This window comes from Penicillium diatomitis, assembly GCF_028827545.1.
Source record: "Penicillium diatomitis strain IBT 30728 chromosome Unknown utg000003l_segment0_segment0, whole genome shotgun sequence".
NCBI lineage: Eukaryota > Fungi > Ascomycota > Eurotiomycetes > Eurotiales > Aspergillaceae > Penicillium > Penicillium diatomitis.
In genome coordinates, this window is record NW_026623175.1 from 947,618 (window position 1) to 961,005 (window position 13,388).

Sequence of the window (13,388 nt, forward strand, 5' to 3'; positions counted from 1 at the left end):
CTCGCACCGCCGGCCAGCTGTTCTTTTAAGTGACTGCGATCAGGAACTGAGAATATGGCGAACTCAAAGTATTTGTGGTCTGGCCCTATCGCTCTCGAGTCTAGTGCGCTGACTGGTCGGAAGATTCGAGTACGTCAAGGATTTTGAACAGCCCGATGCCTTGTTACCCAACACATGGATTGTGGTGCGTATTGACGGGAGAGGGTTTCATAAGTAAGTCACAAAAATGGAAATGATACGATTCTGTTGAATCAACTGCAAGTCTACTGCAGATTGGTCTGACTTGACTTTCAGGCTGTCCGATCACTATGCATTCGTCAAACCCAATGACCGACGGGCGCTGGATTTGATGAACGCCGCTGCTGTCGCGGTCATGAAGGACTTGCCAGATCTTTGCATCGCATATGGTGTGAGTGACGAGTATAGGTAGGAGTCTCAATCGTTCAAAGCGTATATGCTCTGCTGAATACCAATGAATACTAAATTAAATATTCAAGCTTCGTTTTCCATCCGACTTGTCAGCTCTTTGAGAGACGGAATGCGTGAGTTGTACCCCCGTCGATGGTAATTCTCTGTGAATTCATTTCGGGTTCAATGGCTGATGATGGATAATGATAGAAAATTGGTCACGACGATTGTCTCGACCTTCACTGCATACTATATCCATCTGTGGTCGACTTATTTCCCGTCCAAGCCACTTCAGCCTCCCTATCTGCCTTCCTTTGATGGTCGGGCTGTCATCTATCCTTCAGCACGAATTCTGAGGGACTATATGAGCTGGCGTCAAGTTGACTGTAGGTTTTTTCTCTCAGCTTGGGCGGAGCATTCACATATTGGACATGACTTCGACTGACTTGCATTCCAATCTACAACAGGCCACATCAATAACCTCTATAATACCACTTTCTGGACTATGGTCCAGCAAGGGGACATGAGTAACACAGATGCAGAGCAAGAACTGAAGGTGTGTCTTCCCATGGTCTGAAACGCGCAAATTGAAGCGCCTGTGATCTTGGAATTTTTGCCACTAACTGTCGAGAAGGGGACCGTCTCTGCCGACAAGAACGAGATACTTTTCAAACGTTTTGGCATCAACTACAACAACGAGGAAGAAATTTATAAGAAGGGTAGTGTCCTTTACCGACAAGTAAGACCAAATCCTCTCATGACGCGCTGACTGGATTATGAGACTGATACCAAGGTGCAGTATGAACTACAGCAGCCCAGTCAGGAGCATGAGGTAGGCGATGAAGATGAGTCATCTATATCAGAACCGAAACAGAGTCGTTCGCAGCAAGACAAGCTCAAGAAGTTGCGCCGAAAGGCTCAGGTCGTAGTGGACCATGTCGATATCATTAGGGATGAGTTTTGGCAGAGACGGCCATGGATCCTGTCGGGAAAGCCAGGAAAGTTGCCTGCAGCAGACTCGAATGATACTCAAGCGACGCAATAACGAAGGACGAAAAGGCGATTGATGCTCTCACGACAACATGTACATTTCGGAAAATGTTATCTAGCTATGCCAAACGAAATGGGTATCATGATCGAGGCATTCAAAAGCCTTCGGCAATCTATACGTCCGATCCTGGAGGGAGAATATGCAAGTATATGATATGGTTTCAAGGCGCTTCCACGGCGTCGCATAAATCAAGCAGAGTCTCGTTTTCGCTCCTTCTTCGCGTTTTCAGACCTTTTCAGGCCTTTTGGAGTTGGATGTCTTGTCCTGGTCGTTTCTCTTGCTCTTTTTCGTGCTCATCCTCTCAACGCTCTTTTTCCCTTTCTTTTCCTTCCTCTTGGCGGACATGTCCGCCTCGTCAGAGGCATCAGGAGACACGGACTGTTCTCCGCTCTCTTCATCCGTGGACATGGGAGTAGGGTAGTCTTGCTCGCTCGCGGTGCGCTTTGAGTTCCTCAACTTCCTCCTCTCAGCTCTCTGCTCTTTCCGCTCCTGCTTCTCACGCTTTCTCAGCAGTCTTTCTTCCTTGCTCTCCTTCTGCTCCGCCAATGCAGAGGATTCACTCGCAGATGCATCGGCTGATCCCCCCTCCTTGAGTTTGCGCCGCTCGAGTTTGGCCTCTTTGCGCGCAGCCTTTTCCGCCCTGCGTGCAGCCTTTTCCTCCCTCCGAGCAGTCTTCTCCTCCTTCCGCGCGGCCTTTGCCTCTTTTCTCACCCGTCGCTCGTCCTCATCCTGAGTGTCGCGCTTCCGCTTCGAAGAAGCCTTGACCTTGACCTTGACCTCGACCTCCGCAGCAGCCACAGCAGTCTTTTGCTCCAAGGTACCAGCAAGACATTCACCACGCACAAAGTGCCGGTAAAGTTCGCTGGTGAGGGCATTGTTCGATGTTTGAGTCTCGTTCTTCTCCTGGCCGATGCCCTTGAGCGCATCTTCGAATCCACGCAGCCACCATTGATTGGTCGGGTCCTTTGTGGTCTTCTTGCCCACGCCGTGGTTGTTTTGTTTGCGTGAGACGAGAATCGGTCTCGTCAGACCGAGACCGCCGTGGGGACCGGGTCTTTGATTCGGATTGAGTGGGTTTCCAGGTCCGGACCATCCATGTCGGATGAGATATGCTTGAGCGTCCATTGCTTGAGGGGGTCGGGTCTGGCTTGCGGCGTTGGATAGAGAGGGTGGAGCCGTCGGTGTTTGTGTTGTGTGAACAACAGAGCGGCGACTTGATGCTGTGACGGGTCCTAGTGAAGAAGAGAAGGCCTCGGATGAATATAACGTTCAACTATGGAGTCTATTGCACCAAAAGAAGTATAGAAGGCTAAAGAGAAGGCAGTGCCCTGTTCGACGAGGCAAGATGGGAGGAACGGGGAGGCGCCGGGCCGGATAAAATCACAAAAAAAAATCTGGTCCATGCCGTGAGCGATAAGAAGAGTCCATGCCTATCGATTCCCCGATCCCTTGACTCCCTCCAACTTGAGTACGGCAGTGTCCGCTCACCGCCCCGCAACATGGGTTATGTAATCACCAATCTACAGGGTCAGGGCTAGTCCCATGAATGGCGGGGAGGTCGCCCAGGTTTTAATGGACTTGAAACATACTCCAATCCATGGATAAAAAGAAACTTCACTTATTCATGCTCTGACTATCATGCGCGTGTTAAAACCTGTCTGGTGGAAATGGGCGAGAATGTGCCGCCCAATAGTGCTCTTACAAATTACAGCATAGGTGACCTCGTTACATATTCTTGGAATGGCAGCGCGTGTCGTGTAGTCAGTGACATACGCACCTAGAGCCAGAGTATGATGAGGGTCTCTCCCTAAAGAGGCTCCTACCACTCAGATACCACCTCACAACATGAGTCTGGGGGTAATAGTTGCCCCTTCTGATGAAAAGGGTGTTATTTAGCTCGGCTCTAGAACTGACGAGGAGCTCATGGAAGCTTCCTCAAAGCCAGTGGTCGGCATCGTAAAGAAGGAAGTGATATAAAGGATATACAAGATAATGACAAGGGGAAAGAAGGAACTATCAAGTAAAAGGGCACAATCGGGGCATTAGTGCGACAAAGTCAGGCGGCCGAAGCAATAAAGCTGATGCAAAGGATGCACATGCGGGCGCGGTCGAACAATACCATAACACGATGCTCAACCACAACGTGAAGGTTGAATGACATGTAAAATAGGGATAAAAGAGACCAAAGAGAAGCAGGACCCGCATAAACTCGTGAAAGGACAATTACAGAAATCACAACAATCATTCGATACGTGGAGGACTTTGTGATTTCTTACCCAGTGGGCTGGTGCTTGTTCTAAAGCGCATAAATCAGCTGGAAGGTGTCTAAAAAGACAATTGAGACACAGATGGGATGGTAGTAGAGACTTACGATCTTCGCCTCTCCCCTTCTTTGCGGAAGCCTTCGATAATCTTGGCCATTTCTTTGCGCGCAGCGTGGGCATCGACCTTTTTCCCGCCGAGGCTCATACTCACTTTCTCGTTCGAGCTGGCCATGAGAAGTCGTTTGAGTAGGATGTGACGCATGTTCATACAGACAAATACGCCGCAGTCACTGCCGCCGTCTTGCTGGGGAGAATCTCTTAGGTGCTGAAAGGCCAGCGGGCGTCCCAGCAGTTTACTAAACTGCCCGGTGACATATCGGGCCTCGTCATGATTGCCAAAGACCAGCGAATCATAGTGGAACGCGACCCCATCAACAATGGAGATCAAGAGCAACGACCAGTGCGTGCCACCCTCGGCTTGCATCTTGTTATTGCAATCATTTATGGGCAGGAAGACATGGGTTGTCTGCGAGAAATCGGGCAGAGCTGAACGAAGGGTGCGAGGATCCGGTGTCTGGAACAGCATGAACGACATGCTTGGTCGGAGAAGGACGATATGGGAGGTCTTGTACTGAACCAGAAATTCATGTTCAAGGTATCTGATGCAGATCCTCATAAGTACTGATCTCTTGTGTATCAAGAACCCTGAAGTGGCCCAAAGTCGCTTACTCTTCCCAGAATGAGATAATCTATAAACAAATTAGCGGCATCTCTCGACTTTGAATGCGACACTGCTTGAGACATACGTTATCGGTGAGCCAATCGTTCTTTAAGCATTGCATATCCTCGCGTGTCACTGTAAGTGAGATTAGTTGCAAGCCCCCATGTTCATTTGCGCGAGTACATACAGCGAATGTCATGATCTGCGAGTTTCAATGTCGCGTTAGCAATCTATGCAGCCCGTCATCGGCGGGTGATGACTCGTTCAAGCTCACAGCTTAGATATGCATCATCGGGACTCAGCTGTACTGGTCAGCACCTATCTTTGGACTGATAATGTGATCGTGCCGTGAGACTGAAGGCTTACTCTGTCGCCGAAATGGCCCCGCATCCGCTTCTGCAACTTTCCCAAGCCGCCATCCAGCATTTTGCGTCGTTATTGCAGGGGAAAATCTGTATTGATTTTTGACAAGACACCACGGTGGTTTCTGCTTTGAAGAGTCAAAGTCAGCGGGTGCAAGCGCTGCACTGCAGCTGCAATGTAAAATGTCGATTTCTGCGATGACGGAGTGGAGAAGGATCGGACCAAGTGCCGTGAATGGCTTGTCGCAAGCCGAGGGGTAAACAAGCTTGCAAAGGAGATGCCGCTGGAGATGGTAAAAGAAAGAGGAGACCCGAGGCTTGGTTCCAAGGGCTGAAAGGTGTGTAAGGTGTGTAGTGACTCAAGGCAGAAGCATTAAGAGGAGTATGTTTTCATGATCAACTAAGTATAGAATCTGACGTTCCTGGCGTCTTCTTCAACCGCCCGATGACGCGGGGCGCTTGTCTCTTTGAGGGCGGTGGATCATTTTCTGCCTTCGTAAGTAGACTGAGCCACAACTCCCCAGCCCAACGCTACTTGTCTTACGTTGACGTCTTTACTTCCGCCTCATTTCACAGCAACCTTCCGGAGCATTTCCTCCTCAACCCCTAGCTCTCCTCTCCGAGTCCAAACTACATTTGGCACGGTTTCCAACCTTGACTTGACCGCTTCGAGAGAGTGTTTGTTGGCGAGTCCCTAGGATGCCTCCCCCTCCACCACCTCCTCCCCCTCCGCCGCCGCCGCCTGGAGGTCTTGGTGGCCCTCCTCCCCCGCCTCCTGGGGGTGGCAGCAGTCTACCTGCTAGGCCATCAAAAAATGAAGTCAAAGGAAGGGTATGCTGATTATTCCAAGAGGTGTAGTTCTGCGCGGACGGTCAGTTGGTTCGCCTTTCGAATCCAAGCTAACCAATTGGCAGAGCGCTTTATTATCTGATATTCACAAGGGAGCACGATTGAAGAAGACCGTTACCAATGATCGATCTGCGCCTCAGATAGGAAACACTGGAGGAGCTTCGGCAGCGCCGGTGGCTGGAGGAGCGCCTCCGGTGCCAGGCATGAGAGCACCCTCGGGCCTGGCGCCACCTGTTCCTCCTACTGCCAATCGAGAACGAAGTAACAGTGAAGGGATTCCCAGACCTGATGCAGGAGCAAGCGGTCCAGCAGCACAACTAGGAGGTCTCTTCGCTGGGGGTATACCCAAGCTACGCAGTCGCGGTGGGGTCGATACAGGAGCCAACAGAGATTCACCCTATATGTCCGATGGTGAGACCACAAGACGCACAAGCTCATCGATCCCTAAGCCCCCTTCAGCTCCTCCCCCGCCTCCCGGCGCACGACCTCCAATGCCTCCACCTCCTCCTTCGGACACACACAGTACGCCCGCTATCAATCCGCTCGTCGCCAGCCTTAAGAAGCCCCCGCCACGACCGTCTGCCCGATCATCCGCGTCGCCAGCTTCACTGAAGGGAGCGCCAGAAACCCCTCCCCCTCGTGCTCCTCCGCCACCTCCAGGCTCACGGAAGCCTTCTGGAGCTCCCCCACCACCTCCGACTTCATCCAGCCCAGCAGTCTCCCCACCACCTCCGCCCTCTGCGCCCACTTCCTCACGACCTCCTCCCCCTCCCCCTGCAGCTGCTCCCGGCCGACCAACACCGCCTCCACCTCCCCCTCCGCCATCCGGAGCTTCTCCATCAATGGCTACACAAGCAGCGCGTAGTGCGCTTGGCTCTACAGCTTCTCCCGCAGCACCGCCGCCTCCCCCTCCACCGTCTGCTGCGCCGGCAGCTCCACCACCTCCTCCGCCTCCAGCCCCAGGCCTAGCACCTCATCCACCAAGCGAGCCGCCTTCTCGTCCATCGCCCGTTAACTCACGCCCAGCTTCCCATGAGCCCCACGTGGCATTGGACCCTAGTGCATATACTTTGTCATCTCTGGGTTCTACTCCCACATCAGGTGCTCGTACGCGTGGATCCTCGATCATGGGCCCTGTCCGAATAGAGGATCCACGATTCAAATTCCAAGGGGAAGGTCTTTTCCCCAAACCGCGGCCTTTCATTGGTGGTGAAAGGAGGTATAGGGCTGGCCGCGGAAGCAGTGTGCCTCTAGATTTGAGTGCGCTGAGTGGCTGAGTGCAGAGGACATTGCAGGCAATATCTTGCACCGGGATAGTGGGTGGTCTCTTTATAACTTTGACCCGGTCGATGCCTTTCGGGTGTCTTCCAACAAGGTTCTACATTTCGAATTTTAAACTCAAGAAATTGTCGCACTTTCCAAATTGATGGGCATGTAGACACGCTAACTGTCTGTACATCTTGACTGTAGCTCCCGGTGCCGCATGGTGAAGCTAAGCTCTGACACGTGACCGGAGCCGCGTGCCATAGACTGGAAGCTATCTGTAAAGAAAGACCCGAGAGATTGAAGTAAACAGCCATCCCCATTTCCACGCAATTAAAAACAAGCAGACGCGACAGTCGAGAAGAACCGTCGACTTCTTCTTTCAGCTCTCCATCAATCTACACTACTCGGACAAATTATCCTGTGCCGGACCACCGATCAGCTCGCGGGAACTTCCTCCATCTTTGTTCCCACCATTCGCCCGTCGCAGCTTCTTTTCAAAACCGACCATTGTCTTTGTGTCGCCTTGAGCTACAATCCATAGCAATTTCAGGGCCAAATCTGATTCCACCTCTCAGCAAAGTTCCTCTCAGTGGACCTCTAGCCCAAGCCACTCGTGATCTGAAGCTCCCATCGTTCCCCATTTGCAAAGTTGCAATAGCTCGCGATCAGACAAAAAGCCCAAGACTCGATATCGATCGCCAATCCTCCATACTTGGACGAGTGTACGCACGTGAATTAATAGCTCACGTTCCGTCTTTTGTCTCAAATCATTCGCTCGGCGCCACCACTCGCCCACCATGTCTCTGCCTCTCATGTCGCTGATCAACAGTATGTATTGGCCAGGCACCCGTACTCTCGAGCTCTTGCTTTCTTTCTTCGTCTCATTTGGCCGATCAAGACCGCCCACTGACGCTTTTTTTCTTTCTCAATATAGAAAAAGTCCTCATCCTCACAGTAGACGGCCGCACACTCCTCGGCACCCTTCTTTCCACAGATCAGCTCACGAACATCGTCCTCACCAATACCGTGGAGCGCATCATTCGAACTCCAGATGACGATGAGCCCTCAGCGCAAGTCGAGCATGGTCTATACCTCATCCGAGGTGACAATGTGGTGATCTGTGGGGAGGTCGATGAGAAGATCGACTCGGATATCGATTGGACCAAGGTCAAGGGACAGGTCATTCGGGACACGAAAAATGTATAAGCGATCCTCGGCAGTTATCTAGTGCATAGGGCAAGTGGACTTGAAAAAAAGTGCACACCCGGGCGTTGGTGGTTTACGGCAATTCTTTCATCTCTTCTAATTCTTTTTTTGGGAGGTTTTTCATCTCTGGAAAGGCTGCAAGAGGTCCTGCATGGACGTTTATTCTGTTTCGACTCTTATCTGCACATACCGTAAGCAATCCAGAGATGCGTTCGTTCTTTTGTGCGCTTGTCCCTGCTCGCTAGCTGGTTTTTGAGGTGATAGACCGGAAGGCAACAGGGTGTATGGGGATTCGAGAACATCGCGTCAAACCCTACGAGTACCGTTCAATTCCATGCTAGTACCAAGCCTTGTACCGACTTAGATCCTTGAGACACCATGTTTCTAGCGAAAAGGGGAAGAGACTAGGCCTTTCCGAATGCCTCTGCTTCGTCGTACCTTTCCTCTTCACGGCGACAGAAAATACACTCACAGGGCGTCGACGGAAGTAGGATCTAGTTGCTTAAGAGGTTTAATAAGACGGGCCAACCACTGGAGGTAGGTAAGTATAATGCAGAGTACGAAAGCGCAGTAGACGCTACGATTATTACTTAAAGCCAGCTTAGGAATGTTGTATCACGTAGATGATATCCGAGCCTTACCAAGATCTTTCGCACGCTCCGGTGCCATTCTATAGATCTTCATGAACGCTTGGTACTCGTACGGCCCTTCGTCAAACCATTGGTAGGTCATCCTGGCGTCCGAGAGGAGATCATCACCACAGACTTTCTGGTTGGGCAACTCGACACCAGCACAACACCTTCTTAGGTCCCCTTCGTGGTTCGAAGGAAATCTGGTCTCGCGACTCCGCGAGACCTCTCGCTAATACATTGATATCATGGATATATATCGGAATGATACGCTTAAGAGTCTCTGTAGTTCTCTGCCCGATGTCTCTTCAATTATAAAGTATCTATATCATATCGAAACCGGCTTCTATTGCTGTAACGTCAGTATTTGCGTGCTTGTAAAGTATCATAGCGTCTCGCCTCGTTTTGCCGAGCTGCCTGGACAAAATCACCTTTCGGCTTTGACCATACTATCGTAAAAGACGAGAACGTGAGGGTCTAGTAGATTTCTTCCATAAGCCGACTCATCAGTAAAATTAAAAACAAACACGAGATCAGACACGCGGCGATGAAATTGAAAAGGCTTCGACGTTGTCGTAACTCACCCCTATCATCCCATGGCTGCTGGGCACAACCGAACCCTCGGGGCCGACACCACGTTGGGCGTCAGCCTCTTTGGCGGGCGCTCAGGGCTCTCCAGGCACGCTCGGGTAAAGCCAACCACGGACTACGGACCTAATCAGTGACTGCGCCTCTTAGTACGAAGTAGCAGTACTACCAGCTCCAGTGCTATGATTCTGAGCTGTGCTACCCTACCAGCCTCTCAGCTGCAAATTATCCCTCCCTTGATCAGTTGAAAACTGGTCGGCTTATTTGAACAATCTCACTCGGCTTATTGATAAGAATCAAAGTCATGGCCTTGAGAGTCCAGGAGGGCATGCTGGTGTCTGTTTGGGACTTTGCTATGGGCCAATCTGCGTCAAGCGCGGGGTGGCTCGACTTTCCAATTACCAATCACCTCCTTGAGTCCTTGACCAAGTCACTGACATGCTTGGCAATAACCTCATGTTATATGGTGTGTAACCGTTACTGTGTCAGTGTGTCAAGCTCGAGTGGTATAATATCCCACCATGGAATATACCAGTAGTATGCCATATCAGCCACCGACTCAATCGACTGAGAACGGATAAGGTACCAGGTAATACTACATCATGAATGTATGACTCGATCATTGTAGGAGTAGTATACTTCATTGTAACGCTACTGCATGTATCAAGGCTCAATCGTGGAGTGCTACTGTACAAGTGTACATTCCTCGTTCCGCATGCGTTGTCGCTCGGAACCCACTTGACGCGACTTGATAATTACTAGAGAGTCGAGACTGGACAGGTTGGCGTGAGCCCGTCTTACTATATTGTATCGGTGCTGTCTTCTTGAACTGGTACTTGTGAATACATACGTTAGGATTGCTCATTACTTGCAAGGTATGTTCATGCCATGATATGATGATGCCATATATACTTCCAGTCTGAAGCCCGGTCGGTCGGCTTAGCCCTTAGGATTCAACATTTACAGTATCAAGTGGCCCATACGTACTACAAGTTACCGTGAGTAGTGAAAACATCTTATGCCATGGATGTCTTGCTCACCACCAGCCCAGTTCGGATTGTGTTTCGCTGTCCGAATCCATGGGGCGAGTCTCCTACATACGGCATCGGTTGTCGCCAAGACTGCCAAATCAGGAAGAAACCGGTTACGACCACGATGTATGTTATCCTTGGTAATGATGCCGTGACTCTCGAAATGAAGTTCTTCAAAGTGTAGGTGCTGTGAAATGTAGGTGTCCTAAGTTGGTCTTAAATTTGATAGTACTACTAGAGGACTGTATGAGCTTAGAAGCTATGCGCTTCAAGATCAGCACACGAAACGGGTCTTTCATTTTGTGGTTGATTATGCAAGTCCTTATGTATAATTATACATACTTACTACGACCCGCCTCTATGGATCTATGAGCCGTCGGAGTCTTTCTCCGCAATCCAGCTCCAAAGATACTGTAAGTCTGTGATAAACCATAATCATATGGCATATTATGATATTACAATAATATACTATATGTACATCCAGCGTGGCAGCCTGTGCGCTTCACCTTTCACCTTTATAGCGCCTGGCCTGATATGGTATAAGAATTACCGTACCGGCGTACCCAGCCTTCCTCGAGTCTTTCAGTCATGCCAGAAAGCGGGTTCTGACCCCGCCCCATGACAAATTAACAGGTTCGTGCAAAGTGGGAGTTGTGCAAGAGTGAGGCTTAGGCTTTGTGACTGACCGGTTGATGACCTATTGTTGAATCCTCTGCCCGCATTGACCGGGGTTCTTTGCAATAGTCCATCACTTTCCTTCCAGGGAAAAGTATGGGGTAACTGGGAAAGAGCAGTCAAATTTTCATATGGTTGGTTGTGTAAGGTACCAGGCTTCAGTCAGTGGACTTGTAGACGGCAGAAAAATGACATGAATCATTGGAATGTCCGTAGACCCGACGGGACGCCCAATCAAGCCGACCGCCAAGTCCCCACAACCAACAAGCCCCATCGTTATCGGTGCTGTAAAAGGGTGACAGTGTATCACTGTAACAGGTAACTATCGTATTGAGACCGTAACATACCCAATGCACCGTTTTTGACCCTTTTTTTTTCCTTTTTCACGAATTTGAACCCCGTCAACCCAGGTCAACCCCGTATCATCGCGGCCGCAGTTGGGAAACGTCGTACCTGCCTGGCCCCTGCCCCCCGTTTCATCGTGTGGCTCAGTTCCACCCTCCTCTTTCTCTTAGACTTCATATTACCACCCTCATTTCTTCTTTCCTTACTCTTTCTCCAACCCCTCCCTGCAACTTCTTCTTTCTGCAAATCTGCCTCTCTCTGCAGCCTGACCTTGACTGGTTTCCAACCCCTCCGCTGGTCGCTGGGTCTTCCAATTCTTCATTATCTGCAGATCGACAACTCGAGGACATCCCGCTCTTCGCCCGCTGCCCCTATCCGCAAACCACGTTTCAGCCCTTCATGTGGACTCTTGTATCACTGCGACACACAGACTTTCGATCCCCCGGCTCGACACAATAATTGTCGCCGGCTGGTCTGAGGTCGTGAAACTTGCACGGAGACGTCGTCTCCCTCTCTCGCGACCTATCTATACCCTCCTCCCCAGGCCTGTCGCCCGCCAGCAATCACTAAGCAGCAGATATCCGACAATCGGCTCCCACACAGACCTTCCTCCCCTCCCCCTCTACCCCTCCTGCTCATCCCCCCCCTGTTCGACCATGTGGCTCTTTCGAGGCGTACAATCGGCGGTCTTCTACTATGCGACCTGTACACCATGTGCTATGAGCATTGATCGGCGGAAACGAAAGAAGGATGCCGTTCGAAGTCAGCGCCTGAACGAGAAAGCCGCCGCCACCGATGTCGTGACCGACCAACCCCGACCCTTTCCACAACCAACTGCCTTCAGCACAAATCAGGGATGGGCCGAAGAGATCGCGCTGGGTCCAGGACCCCCCGGTCGTCGGGGCGGATATCGAAACCACACGCGGACTGACAGCTGGAACACAGACAACAGCTCTCCGTCTAAGAAGGACAAAGCTGCCGGTCTCATGCAACCCTTGAACGATCGCTGGAAATCGATGCGTTACCAACGTGAGGATGAGCCACTTTGGGGACAAGAGGTCCGAGGTTCGTCGATCGGCTTCTCTGGTCGAGGTCGCACCGATCAACCGGAGCCGCCCAAATACTATGCCGCCCGGGTTCCCCCAGTCAATGATCTCCACCCGCCCATCGTGAGTGGGCCCCGCAGTCGCGCCGAGACAAGATGGATGCTTCAGCCTCCCCCGAGTGCGAAGGTGATGGCGGGCAAGGCCCGCGTCGATGCGTCCTCTCCGCAGGGTTCCCGGGGTGGTTTCGATGACTGGCCATCCCAGATGATCAAGGGTGGCGTGATCGAGGAAGACGAGGATGAGCACGTCAACAACGAAGTTCAAGACGGTCGCGTGGAGTCCGACGCCCTACAGCAACGGTTGCCTCGCAGGCCGTCTGCATCACACACTCGTCCCAGCTTTGACAGTGATCTTCTCGTCAAGGGGCACCACCTACAAGACTCGCCAACAGACTCCATGTTCTCCATGCCCGACGATGGTTCCTTTAGTGCGTCTTGGAAATATCCAGATACCCCAACGACTCGTCCTACCTCTGAGTTTATCGAGCATAGCCCCAGGGTCGTTCGTCCAACCATCTCAAAGACCCTTTCCACTTTGCCCCGCATCGATGGCAACAAACAGAAAGTGCACCTTTTCCAAGTGCAAATCAGCGATGATCGAGACGAATTTGGCATTGGTCAGCTAGAACATGTTCGTCCTTGGCGGTGGAGCATGGACATATGACCACGTGCTTGAGTCGTTCATCCCACTTGGTCATGTCGATCTCCTCAACATCCTTTCGCATCCGGATTGGCATTGCTATATGCCCTTCAATCCACCTTCTCGCCATGGGCTTCACGCTTTTGACTTGCACTTGCCCGTGGCATTTCCGTCTTCCTTTTTCTTGCATCGTCATTTAGCATTCAGGCGTTCACATCTGGTGAAAAGTACAGCGCCTGCGCGGGACG

The 13,388-nt window shown here is 51.3% G+C and overlaps 6 protein-coding genes across 6 annotated transcripts; 4 read left to right on the forward strand and 2 right to left on the reverse strand.

Moving 5' to 3' along the window:
- Positions 1–54: 54 nt before the first annotated feature.
- On the forward strand, positions 55–1,453 carry N7539_002563 (tRNA guanylyltransferase; the record flags this gene model as incomplete). Its single annotated transcript, XM_056932166.1, has 8 exons — positions 55–68; positions 124–213; positions 295–426; positions 498–542; positions 619–794; positions 876–964; positions 1,043–1,147; positions 1,208–1,453. The coding sequence occupies 8 exons, from the start codon at positions 55–57 to the stop codon at positions 1,451–1,453; spliced, it is 897 nt and encodes a 298-aa protein (XP_056792125.1).
- A 231-nt stretch (positions 1,454–1,684) lies between these two features.
- On the reverse strand, positions 1,685–2,584 carry N7539_002564 (uncharacterized protein; the record flags this gene model as incomplete). Its single annotated transcript, XM_056932167.1, has 1 exon — positions 1,685–2,584. One exon carries the CDS (start codon positions 2,582–2,584, stop codon positions 1,685–1,687), a length of 900 nt encoding a protein of 299 aa, XP_056792126.1.
- Positions 2,585–3,826: 1,242 nt separating this feature from the next.
- On the reverse strand, positions 3,827–4,870 carry N7539_002565 (Ulp1 protease family protein; the record flags this gene model as incomplete). Its single annotated transcript, XM_056932168.1, has 6 exons — positions 3,827–4,382; positions 4,453–4,472; positions 4,530–4,579; positions 4,632–4,646; positions 4,719–4,746; positions 4,811–4,870. 6 exons carry the CDS (start codon positions 4,868–4,870, stop codon positions 3,827–3,829), a joined length of 729 nt encoding a protein of 242 aa, XP_056792127.1.
- Positions 4,871–5,505: 635 nt separating this feature from the next.
- Positions 5,506–6,932, forward strand: N7539_002566 (putative proline-rich, actin-associated protein Vrp1; the record flags this gene model as incomplete). The annotated part of the gene is made up of 2 exons (XM_056932169.1): positions 5,506–5,637; positions 5,721–6,932. The coding sequence occupies 2 exons, from the start codon at positions 5,506–5,508 to the stop codon at positions 6,930–6,932; spliced, it is 1,344 nt and encodes a 447-aa protein (XP_056792128.1).
- Positions 6,933–7,718: 786 nt separating this feature from the next.
- On the forward strand, positions 7,719–8,127 carry N7539_002567 (U6 snRNA-associated Sm-like protein LSm8; the record flags this gene model as incomplete). Its single annotated transcript, XM_056932170.1, has 2 exons — positions 7,719–7,749; positions 7,856–8,127. The coding sequence occupies 2 exons, from the start codon at positions 7,719–7,721 to the stop codon at positions 8,125–8,127; spliced, it is 303 nt and encodes a 100-aa protein (XP_056792129.1).
- A 3,924-nt stretch (positions 8,128–12,051) lies between these two features.
- On the forward strand, positions 12,052–13,164 carry N7539_002568 (uncharacterized protein; the record flags this gene model as incomplete). The annotated part of the gene is made up of 1 exon (XM_056932171.1): positions 12,052–13,164. The coding sequence occupies one exon, from the start codon at positions 12,052–12,054 to the stop codon at positions 13,162–13,164; it is 1,113 nt and encodes a 370-aa protein (XP_056792130.1).
- Between the last annotated feature and the right edge of the window lie 224 nt (positions 13,165–13,388).